The sequence below is a fragment of the Morone saxatilis genome, unplaced genomic scaffold, assembly GCF_004916995.1.
Source record: "Morone saxatilis isolate NCDOM2014 unplaced genomic scaffold, NCSU_SB_2.0 Contig17, whole genome shotgun sequence".
NCBI classification, from domain to species: domain Eukaryota; kingdom Metazoa; phylum Chordata; class Actinopteri; family Moronidae; genus Morone; species Morone saxatilis.
Window position 1 is genome coordinate 640139 of NW_023339729.1, and position 12084 is coordinate 652222.

At 38.4% G+C, this 12084-nt stretch overlaps 1 protein-coding gene across 1 annotated transcript in view; it reads right to left on the minus strand.

Annotated features, from left to right (window-relative positions):
- LOC118326481 (teneurin-3-like) overlaps nt 1-7334 on the minus strand; it is an 8323-nt gene extending 989 nt beyond the window's left edge. The window contains exons 1-5 of the mRNA XM_035659481.1: nt 7325-7334; nt 6438-6509; nt 5108-5285; nt 1044-1168; nt 727-834 (exon numbers count right to left, since the gene is read on the minus strand). Coding sequence (XP_035515374.1) covers nt 727-834; nt 1044-1168; nt 5108-5285; nt 6438-6509; nt 7325-7334 — 493 coding nt within the window. The remainder of the gene's footprint in view (nt 1-726; nt 835-1043; nt 1169-5107; nt 5286-6437; nt 6510-7324) is intronic.
- Nucleotides 7335-12084: the final 4750 nt, after the last annotated feature.

The following is a 12084-nucleotide window of genomic DNA, read 5'->3' on the forward strand; positions in this document are numbered from 1 at the left end:
CCTCTCTCTCTCTTTCTGCACTCATTCATGTCCCATTAATGCATGTTACTAACTTCACTTCTTCCCCGGAGTTCTTGTGCTTTCTCGTCTCGCAGGTTCTCATGGATCCTGCTGCCATGGTCCTGCTTGACTCCCACTGCTAATATTATTGATATTATTACTACTATTATTGTCCATCGTCCCACCATTGTTGTGGCTGTTGTCGTCGTCATCACCTTCATCATCATCATCATCATCTTCATCTTCATCTTCATCATCTTCATCATCTTCATCATCTTCATCATCTTCATCATCTTCATCATCATCATTCACTCATGTCTATCAGTATAGTTGTTGCTACTGTTGTTGCTGTTCACCTTTGTTTCTGTCTCTATCCTTCTCTCTTTATTCTAATTGTTGGACCAGTTAGGACCAATTTCCAACTCTGAAACGTATGATAAATACAGGCCAAGCTTTAAAGTAATTTTCTCGATAAAATTATAAGTTTGGCAAATAAAATGTCATACAATTGTGAAAAATGTTGATCAGTGTTTCCCGTTTTGTCCAGAAACCAAAGATAGTCAGCGTACTGTCATTGAGGACTAATGAAAGCAGGAAATATTCACATTTGAAAAACTCAAATCAGATTATATGGATTTTCTTTTCATCGATGATCAAAATAGTTGGAATTTAATTCAACAGTTGACAATTAATCAATTAATCAACTACTTGTGTGTGTGTTTTTACCTTTAGGTCCCAGGAGTTGTGCCTCTGTAGCTTTTCTTCCATCTCCACATCGCGCTTCATCAAATGGAGGACACTGTTCACCTGTACCAGCCACTACTTCTCCATTACCTGAACACACACACACACAAGCACACCATGCATATATTGCAACAGTCTCTATCCTTGATCTTTTCCCCTGCTATATTATAAGAATTTCATTTATAATGTATGACAACACTGCATTACAATTAATTAAAATTTAAATAATTATTAAAATACTGGTTGCTTTCATTTCTACCAACATGCCATTTCACTTGAGGAAAGAAGTGCATGCTTACTGATGAGGTCACGGGCACCACTGAGCATCTTGGGTCGGTAGATTCGACGTGAGTTGGTGTCTGATACATACAGCTGTCCCGTTACTGGGTCGGTGGCTACATAGTAACGATGAGCAGGATTGTTGCTATGGAGGGTAACGGTGGACAAAAGGGGATGAGGGTGACAAGATAGAACCAGGAAATAATTGATTTAATCATACTGAATGTCAGTAGCTGATATCAATGTTTAAAGACCATTTAAAGAATTACACCTAGTTTAACACAGACACTAAAAGCATCCAAAAGTATATGGCTTAATAAAGCAATTTTACAATGAAATTATCATCAACAGAGCAGATTTACAATTTGGTTCCAGTATCATTTTGATGGGGAAATGAGGGAGACTTTCCAGAGCTGATGATAATGGAGAAGTAATGAATAAAAGGAAGGTTGATGAAGTGAAAGCCAAGACTGGTGTAAATTTACTGTAGTAGAGTACCGGGTGTGTGTGCATGTATATGTGTGTGTAAAGAGAGAGACAGAGAGAATGGGAGGCAGTCATGACAGACAGTACAAGTTTTTGATTAGATTCTCTAGAGTTAAGTCTAGATGTGAAATATATGCAAGTGAGAAAGTAAGCAAGTGCCTTCATACTGTGTGTGTGCCTACGCGACAATAGGTTTGTGTGTCTGTCAGTCTGAACAGAGCTACATGGGTGCGATGGGTCGTCACTTCTCAAACAAACTCACAGTTGTCAAGTATTCTGTGTACCTGAACACACACAGGGATGGATATATATACACACTCGCCTCTTGCTGTAAGTCTCGGTGGTTGGTGATAATCAGCAATGATCACAGGCTGTTAATTAAGACAGCTAAAAATAGAAAAAACGCTTTTAACTTACGGCCACATTCACCCTTTCACACATGTACTCAGTATGCAAAGTCCATCCAAACAGAAACTCAACTCAACATACACCTTCACAACCGATGCTATGCATCGGGAGCCAATTGGGTCAGTATCATGCTCAAGGATACTCGACACGTGGTCGGGGGAGCTGGGGATGAACAACAAACCTTCCGATTGGGGGACGCCCCGCTCTGCCTCTGAGCCACAGCCGCCCGTGTGTGTGTGTGTGTGAGATACAGAGAGTCTCTTCTGTATTTGTGAGGGAAAGACATGCTGATAAGAATGCCCTTTGTTGTCAGATTCACTTTTATTTAGGTAGAGAAATCCAATTAATATGGACACCTTTGGACACAACTAGTCCTCCAGAAAGGAAATTGTATTTTGTATTGTGTTTTGGTTAGATTTGTTAGTTAGTTAATGGCTTGGGTCAAAATATGTTAAATATTTTTTGTGGTTAAAGTTAGGAAACGATTGTTGACCATGACCATCCACCTCGACAGATGTGGTTTTGAGGCACTTGCTGAATTGACTGCTGCAGTCATTCTTCTTGGGAGGACAACGGGTCGCAACCCCATAACACATGCCAGCTTGGGCACACTAAGCCATTTTCACTGGCATGTGAGAGAGCAAACACTATACTAAACTACTAACATATACCAAACTTTGTTACATATTATACTAGTCTGGTCCCATAATTACAAGTCACCAAATTAGGTGAGTGATAAAATAGAAATAGATTAATATTGACATGATGTCCAATGAACATTTACAAAAAACAAAAAGCTGAATCGTACTTGTGACGTACAACAGTGCAGGTGCCATAACCAGTAACCAGTGGCAAAGAGGAGACCACACTATATCATTTTCATGCAACATTGTGAGCGGGCATTTTCAGCCCATGGACAATGGACTTCAAGTGGGTTGCAAAAGGAGACATTTATTATTTTTTTTGTGTTAATTATGACCACTTGAAGAGTAGGTAACCAAGATTTTCTTTGGTTGAGGACAGCCCTAGAATATCATCACGAACGCACAGAGGATTATCACTAAACTGCTCTGTCCATAATCCATTTCAGATAAAGAGATGGAAATATAAACCTGAAAGAAATAAGGAAGACTATGGCCAATACCCATCCCCTCCACTACATCTCTCCTTGCTAGGTCTCCTTGCTAGGGGCTGCCAAAATGATGACTGTGCCGTTCAAGTGAGATGACAACAGAAGAGTTGGCTCCATTTCGCGTGAACACTTGTTAAGACTAGAGGGGGAAAATGAATGAGACTGAGGGACACCAAAAAGAAGCAGGCAAAAAAGTGAGAGGAGATGATCTTATTTTGATAGTAGCATCAGGACTACTTCCTCCTCTCTTTTCTTTATCTAATTCTGCCTAGTAGAGTAATTTTGCAACATTACTGATTAGAGTGAGTGGATAATTCCATGTTTCCAGATTTTCTCAATCACATTGGTAGGTAAAATGTTATCATGACAGATAGAAATAATACCCAAAACTAGCCCCCCTGGTGACGTTGGATAAAAAAAAAAAATATATAACTATCTCGTGACCACGAGATAGCAATGCGTGGGCACGAGATAGTTAATGCGTGGCCACAAGATAATTCACCTTTCTTTAAGCACTTGTTGTACATCCACCTGTAGCCATGTAGTCTCCCAGGTCCTTCCAGCTGCTGAATAATGAAATCTATGCCTTCCCCGACATCAGCATATTCCTTGCGTTTAAGTCCATGCATTTTGAGCAGCCGAATTAAGTGTCTCTTGCTAAGAATTACTCCATGCAATTCCACTTCCTCATATTAAAATAAAGTAAAATTAATTCCAAACTTGTCCATGTTAACAATGCAACAGTCTCTGGCCATGGAAATAGACTGCAAATAATTATCTCGTTGCCACCGCGTTACTATCTTCAATGCCCACTCATGGCCACGCCTTATTATCTTGTGGCAACGAGATAGTAATGTGTGGCCATGCATTATTTTTTTTTTAATCCAATGTCACCAGGGGGGCTCCGTACAAAACAACAAACATAAGACAAATTGTAATTAACCAGAATTATCCTTTCAGCTAATTTACTAACTGGTGTAAAGGCTGTTTGTCTGGTTGGACATCATCTGTTTGTCTGACCTATGGGACACTTTCCTCTTCCTTGCATGATGCATTCTGCAGCTTTAAAGGATTATTGGACTTCGGGAAGAAATTATATCTGCAAAATTAGCTTGTTAACAGCTTGATTTAGCTCACTGTTTCCTTGATGCTCTGCCACCTTGGGCTCAGGACATCAAGATACTCAGGTCTGACAGCTGACTGGAATGAGCAACAGTTATTGTTTTTATTGAACAAAAAGAGAGGGACGGAAGAAATGTGCAATGTGTGGGTAAGCAGGATCATTGACAGTGAAATGAAAAGAAGGTTAAAGGTTAAAGAAGGATTAGTCACTCTTACCTATGTCTGAAATCTTTGTTTCTTTAATACAGTGCAAGCAAAGGAAAGAAAACAAAGAAGAAACACAGTTAGTAGACAGGTTGGTCTATATTACTACTAGGACCATTAACTGGAAAATAAAAAGGGAACAGTTAGAAGTTGTAGTCAAAATTCAGACTCTGAATCATGCTTTACAGATGTCAGTAGGAACAAGAGTTCAGATGGCAGTTAGACTAGGAGTTTTTGAGAAATGAGCACTTGAGTGTGCCAGAAACATGTTTCTGAATACAGAGCAGTAATCCGGATTTTTCCTTCTAAATTCAGAGTGCACTTGTATCTTTTAGCACTTTGGCTAAAGAGTAAGTAATTGAATGTTAATTACTGTAGTGGTGTCCAATCTGGCCATGTATCTATCCCTGCCTTCCTTTATATTTTCAAGCACTGCTTCAAAGTCCTCCAAGATTTGAACAGTTGAGTGCAGGAAGCGAAGATGCCAAGAAAAATCTCAATTCTGTTCATTTTCACAAATCATGTTTGTTTTTGACCCTCAGAAACCGGATGAAAAGGTTTTGGCAAAGCTTTACTGTAAAATGGATCATGACTTCTCTGAGTGAGACCTTTATCTCTGTGACACTAGGAGATGAATTCTTTGGAATAAGTTCACTCCCCGATCTGGCCGCAGCCACAGCAGCCTTCCTCCCTCCCTCCCTCCCTCTCCCTTCCCCCTGCCTCCACTCTTACCTCAGCTCCATGACACTGGTAACATTCCCAGAGGGGAAGATCCTTCTGATGTAGTTGAAGTCTCCGACAAAGATGCTGCCATCTGCTCCACAGGCCAGAGCCAGGGGTGCCAGTAGCTTGTTTCCCTCTGCCTGCCCATTACAGCTGGGGCAGGAGATGCTGCGGCGGCGGCCATTTCCTAGGAGAGGATATTGAAATCCATTTTTACTGACTGCAACAGTTGGTTTCTGCTTTTTCCACAAAACAGACCGACCAGTTGAGAGCTTATATAGCTTTATATTACTTCAGGCCAGGTTGTTGAACACTGCTGCGGACCAAGTCTTTATTTGCTGTATGCCATCATATGTCATCACTTAATTGTTGCATCCCATTAAACATTAAACAATTACCAAAAATTAAGCATAGCGTTAGTTCAGGCAGGCCACAAAGTCAAGCTCAGCTCTCAATTCCAGCTACATCAGCTGATCACAGCTAATCGTAAACACTGGCTGCTGGCTCAGCTGATTCCCTCCAAGCATCCAATTGGCAAATATCATTCAGGGCACCTTATTTAAGCTGCTTTACCCTGCCTATCTTTGCTGCTTTGTCTGCAAGCTGCTTTGCAACCCACCTCCACCCTAGCTCCTCATTTCATTGTGTATCTGAATCAATAAATGGCAATCAGAAATGACATGCTTGCTCTGTTCTGTACCCTGGGGGTCTTTGCTGCTGCTCTCCTTTTTTTTAAACTGTTCCATGTATGCGCATGGAAGGGCAGGGAGGTCCCAGAATAGAGCCATACCGCCAAATATAACATTCTGCTTTTGGATTTAAGTTTATTTTGACAAAAGTGGTCCTGACTGAAATGTGAGGTCATAGTGACCTTCTCCTTTGACCGCCAAAATGTAATCAGTAAGTTTTTTAAGTTTGTGCCAAATTTGAAGAAATTTACTAGAAATATTTTTTGTATATTCCTAGTTGATGTGAAAGCATCTTTCATTAACCAAAAGACTCCCATCTCCATTTTCCAGAAAATGTTTTTTCTGAGTCCCATGAGATTCCTGTGGCTCTCACACTTAAGGACAGGTGAGGAGGATTTAGGGACAACTAGCAGTGTAGTTGGTTCAAGATGTAGGAAAACAGCTGCTGCAAAAATTGCAAAAAACATGCTACTGTAGAAACATAGCTGTTCAGTGTGACTCTTGATCGATAAAAGCTCATTCTAAGGTAACAAAAACGTAAATGTTACACACCTTTAAATCATTGACGCAAGACTACTGACCATAATGCAATGATTAGCACTGATCACAAATGTGCAGGTCAAGCCAATAACATTTGACTCTGTACTCACCCATGATGCTGCTGATGACAGGGGGCTGCTGAGAAATGAAAATGTTCTCACCGTTGCCCTTGTACAGTATACCTGGTGGAGAGAAAACAAAGATGAGAGAGAGTTATAAAGAACACAGAGAGACTTTTTGTTCTGCACATCTGTATGCCTATAATGAGACTGAGAGCAGTTGGGAGAGTTTTAACACAGCTTTCATAACATATTGCACCAATATGGCACGGATATTGTCCTTTAATTAAAAATATGATCTTGTCCTACCATTAGGGTCGACAATGACACAAAATGATTTATCTTTGTTTGTTGATTAGACCACATGATACATTTGAAAGGGAGTGAGAGTGTCATGACAAAAGGTGGTGGATGTGCATTCAAGTTTCACTTGACTGAACTATAAGATTAACTTTTCATATAACAAACAGGTAAAAATCTTATCCAATTCATGGTGCATGGATATCTTTAAATGAAAACTTTTTTTGCAAAAAGAACATAGATAGAGATACAATTAAATTAAATGAAGGGGGATCTTTAAGAAATAAAGTCACATAGGGGCGGCTGTGGCTCAGATGAAGAGCGGGTCATCCCCTAATCGGAAGGTTGTTGGTTCGATCCCCGGCTCCTTCTGCCACTCGAAGTAGAACCCCAAATTGCTGTGTATGAATAGGCCCACCACATGTCAACAGTATCCTTGAAGCAAGTACTAAACCCAAAATTCTACCGATGCTGTGCACTGTGTGACTGTGTGTGAATGTTATGAGTAGTTTACTGTTCGATGACTTTGCATCACTGAGTAAGTTGTGTGTGAAAAGGGTGGTATGTGCACATAGTATAAAAGCGCTTTGAGTGGTCAGGAAACTAGAAAGGCGCTATACACAGTACAGGTCCATTACCATCCATCATATTGAAGTGATGGAATATTGTCTATTTCAGAACATCGGAACCATAAATATAAATACCTAGCCACAAATAATTACATTTCTTCTTCAGACAAGCCCTTTTGAAACAACTGTTACATTATAGTGTAACAAACTAGGAATTAAACCTGTAAACCAGTGTGTCTGCAGAGTGACACACCTGGACTAGTCGTCTACATGTTGGTATCATTATTCAGACCACTGTCTTTTTGAGGCTAATCTGCTTAATAACTTAATAAACTGTTGTTTTTTGCCTCTGAAGATTAGATGAATTAAATTATTAAAGCAGTAGACTTTTATTTGCATATATAATGAACTACTATACTACTCTGACTGTCACATATGTTCAATTAATAATAACTTAAAATCATAATGATGCAAATTATTTTGTAACTGGATTGTGTGGTGTGTTTTGTTGTATGTGAGACAGAGAGGAGAGGAAGTTCTTTGGATCTGATTTGAAGTTAGAGATATATCTGTCTTGTATAGTAAACTAGTGCACTTAGAAAGAAGAATCAGTATTGTTTAGGTCCACTCCCAGGGGCTTAATGTTAATTGCAGGCACTGCACATGTTTTACTACAGGGCCATTATTGGTGCATGGAGACAAATTTAATTGGACCAAGGGCCCAGATTCCCTCATTTCCATGGAGCAATCACTGTCATTAGGCTCAGTCAGGCCACCTGTGGACATGAATGGAACCATTCAATAGACCTTTTTCACAGCAGCCATTTTTGACATGAAGTAGATCATAATACAGGTGTTCCTACTAATTAATTTCCATTCCATGTTAGGTTTCCAAAAGAGTGGTTTTATTAAAAAACAAAGATTTCAGACATATACAGACATAGGTAAAGAGTGACTAATGAGGAAACAATAGTTGATTTCCTCTTTCTAATGTGACCAGATTGTCATTGCTAGTTAAAAAACAGGTGTTAAAAGTTGCAAAATGGACAAAATGCAGTGAAACACATCGTGAAGTATGTGACTTAAACGATCGTAAAACTTCTGGCTCAACTAAGATGACCAAAATACTTACGGAAGCTGGAGAACGGTGTGATAACGACTTATATATATTGTTTATTTTAGAAGATATTAGAAAGTCTAGAAGAGCGCACACAATAAATCACTGTTTATCCCTATTCAAAGTTTAGTGCATGGCTAAACTGGAAGTTAGCCAGCTCAGCACGGTTGGACGTCTCTGGTGCGACAAATTGCATTCATTCAGCGGGAAGAGGCTTTTTTGGGTTCATGTGCACTGAGCAGCTTTAGATATGTGCTCCAATGCTGTATACAGGTCTTATTGTTATAATATCCATGGTTGAAACAAAGAACTTTTAAACATTCTATTTTTGAACCAGGATGAACCACCCAAAGCATTAAAGGTGCACACACAGATTTTTCAGGAAAAATTGATTAATTATTATTTATTTATTTATTTTTAAAACACCTAAGTTACATTTTTCGGACATTGCCAAAATAACTTTTGTAATTGAATAGTCAACTTTTTCCTAGGGATTTGTGTGTACTACCTTTTTATGTCTTTGGGTGTTCATCCTGGTTACAACACTGGAACTTAAGACGTTTGGTTTAGCACCACAAACTAAAATACTGGGAAGGCAATCCTCTCTAAGCTTAACTTAGTACTGTAACATTTCCTTCAATAAATGACATGACACAAACAGAAATGCCCTATATGCTCACATCATTTGAGATTTGACTGGACTTCTTTTAATAACGTCATTAATAACGGAAATATATGAACATGCTCATTACTCATATTTAAAGGCAAAGCGCATGAACATCTGAAACAGAAGTGCTGTATTTTTTTTTACCCTTTTATCTATCCAGATAAAAACATTAAGAACAGTTTCTGTATGAATGATATTAGACCTATGTCAATCTGAATTGGAAGGGCACGTTGTCATGACTGTATCTTTATATCTATTATTAGACTATGTGGTATGTGTATGCACCTTTGTTAATCTGGTGGAAAAACATATTAAAATTAAAACAGGATCATACCAGATAAATATCTGCTTGCGTGTCCCGTGTGTATGCAAAGTGTCCTCCCTTTTTGATGTGAGGAAATGCCACCCTAGTGTCCCAGTGAAGCAGCATTAAAACACAAAAATAAAACACAAAAACTCTCTCAAACAATATCGTTAGATTAGGGGCAGGACTTCAGGAGAGTTACAGTGAAAAACATGATGAACGAACAAAAAAGAGAATAAAATAAGAATAAAAAACGCAAATCAAAGGCTGCCAGTAACGTAACAGGCCAGCAATGCAGCTTTCCCGCACGCGGCACTACTGATCATCTTAAATATAAATAATTTAAATTATAAGAAGCGCTTCACTTGTATGTATTAGGCGTTTCAGTAGTGTGTGGTGAGATCGTTTCACTTGAATACGTTATCGAGAGCGTTCGAGTGTGTCGGTCGTCAGAGAGCTTTTCACCTTGTTACTGCTGTCCGAAGCCGTTCCAGTAGTGTTGCGAGCAAATAATTTTTCAAGTTGTTTATGTAGAAGTGTTTCCAGTAATGTATGTAAGAGCATTTCACATGTGTTTGTGAGAGGTAATTCTGAATAATGTCCCTGACGGCCCCTCATACAGTTCCTCTGCTTGTAAAAGAAGAAAAGGATAGCGGAGGAGAAAAATGGGGAAATTACCAAGTGGTTAGACAGACTGCTCGCTGTCACTGATTCTGCTGCTGATTCAACAAAGTGAATCAGCTGAGTAGATGCTGATAAGAGCAGATTAGAGCCAACTGTGTCAGGTGTGGTCAGCCCACATGGCCTAACCATGAAAGCAACCAACAAAGTAAGTGACTTGGTGTGTCAGGGTTGTAACACACACACACTTACAGAAAGAGTAGCAGCACACCAAAAACCAAACAAACACAGATACGCTCATGCACATACATAATTGTGATAACTGTTCTATTTGAGGATGGATCTAACTTGCGTCTGTATCCATTCATACACACTGACTGCCAGTCTGTCACACATGCACACACAGAATAAACATGGTTAAAGTCAAATAATAATTCATATATATGCACTCAGCATACTGAAGCAGGTTGAATAATGACTGTAGGTCGTCTGCACTGGAAATCAGTGTGAAGAATGACCTTCAGCCAATCAAAGGAATACACTGGCGCATATCTTAAAAATTCCTCATGGCCAAGGACACATACACAAATGTAGATCTTTCAGGTTTGAAAATCCTTTTCCTTTCATTCAATCACAGAGAATGTCTTTTCTTTTGTCTCTGCTGAAGGGTAAAACCGGAATGAATTTGCCATAAAAGTCAGTTTTGAATATTTTTTTAAATTTTATTTTATTTACTGCAGCTTAAAAAAAACGCAAGGTCGTCTACGCCCCGTTTATCCTCTTTATGTTAGTTAATTTAATGAGGACAATACAGTAATTACATTATTATACTGTATTTTAATGACTAATGAACTTCCTCTTCTTATATGCTAATAAAGTTATTCCCTTCATCTAGGAAAAACAGAACAAATTGATTTCGGAAACAAAGATATGTTCTTCAGACGTCCAACCATGGAGGTAAAAGTTTTATATTTAAATAAAAGACAAAATATTCTGTTACCATGGTTGCATCCTCAATTTTTGCCACATGTAATACCGGTGGTAGGAAAACAAAAATGTTATAAAGAAAAATTTGATTATTATTTCCTTGCTTAGCTGCTCTCCACAGCTGACGATGGCGAGGAGCAGGAAATAGATCTATCGTCTAAATTCTGCTTATTTTTCTCTAATCTTTGATTTCTGTGAAATATTGTATAGCTTTCCATTTTCCAGGCTTAATTCAAATGAAATAGTTGAATATAAAAATCACTCTTTGATTGAACAGATCACAACTTGCACCCTGTGAGAAGGGGTCACAGGTAAGTGTGTATATATATATATATATATATATATATAAAAATAAGACTCATTAAACTTTACCCTTCAACATATACCATCTTCTCACACTGTGATGGTCTGAACTAGTTAAGGCTGGAGAAGAAGACTGGCTCTAATGAAGCTATGGCTTACCTTCAATAATAAATGGCCCAGTCTCCTGTTGAACTTTCATTAGAGGGAGCTGGTTTACCATTGAGTTGTCACCTGCAGATTACTTACAGGTTACTGTTAAAAAGTGTCTTTTTTGCATTTATTCAAGTCATTTAGGTGTAGATACATGGCTGGAAAGGGCTGAAGGGTTGTATTTCCTTTGAATTTGTTTAAATACTATTTTTATTATAGCAGCAAAGACATTGTTGTATAGGTAATTGCATTTATTTATTTAGTGTAATCATAATGAGATATATTGAGCATGTTAAGGAAAAGCCCCAAAGATTTGTCATCAGTTGGAGATGGTAACACAAAATTTGCTGTGGTAACTGTTAAGACGTGGCTACACATGACAAAATCAAAATCTTTAACAGATAAAGTTAATTCTCTTTTAAAAATGCAAAGAATCACACTACAGCCATTTCTGTAACTGTATTAAGTGGTTAGTCACTAGGGGTTACTTATTTTATCCCATAGGAACACAATATAAAGTCTCTATCTTAGGTGTGCACAATGGAAATACTGGACCAAGAAAAATCAACAGATTATCATTTTTATTCAATTTTATTGAATCTATATTGTAACCTGTTGTTAGAGGTGTTTTCCTGTAAAATCATAAAAGCTAAGCTGCTGACCTGAGAATGAAGATCATG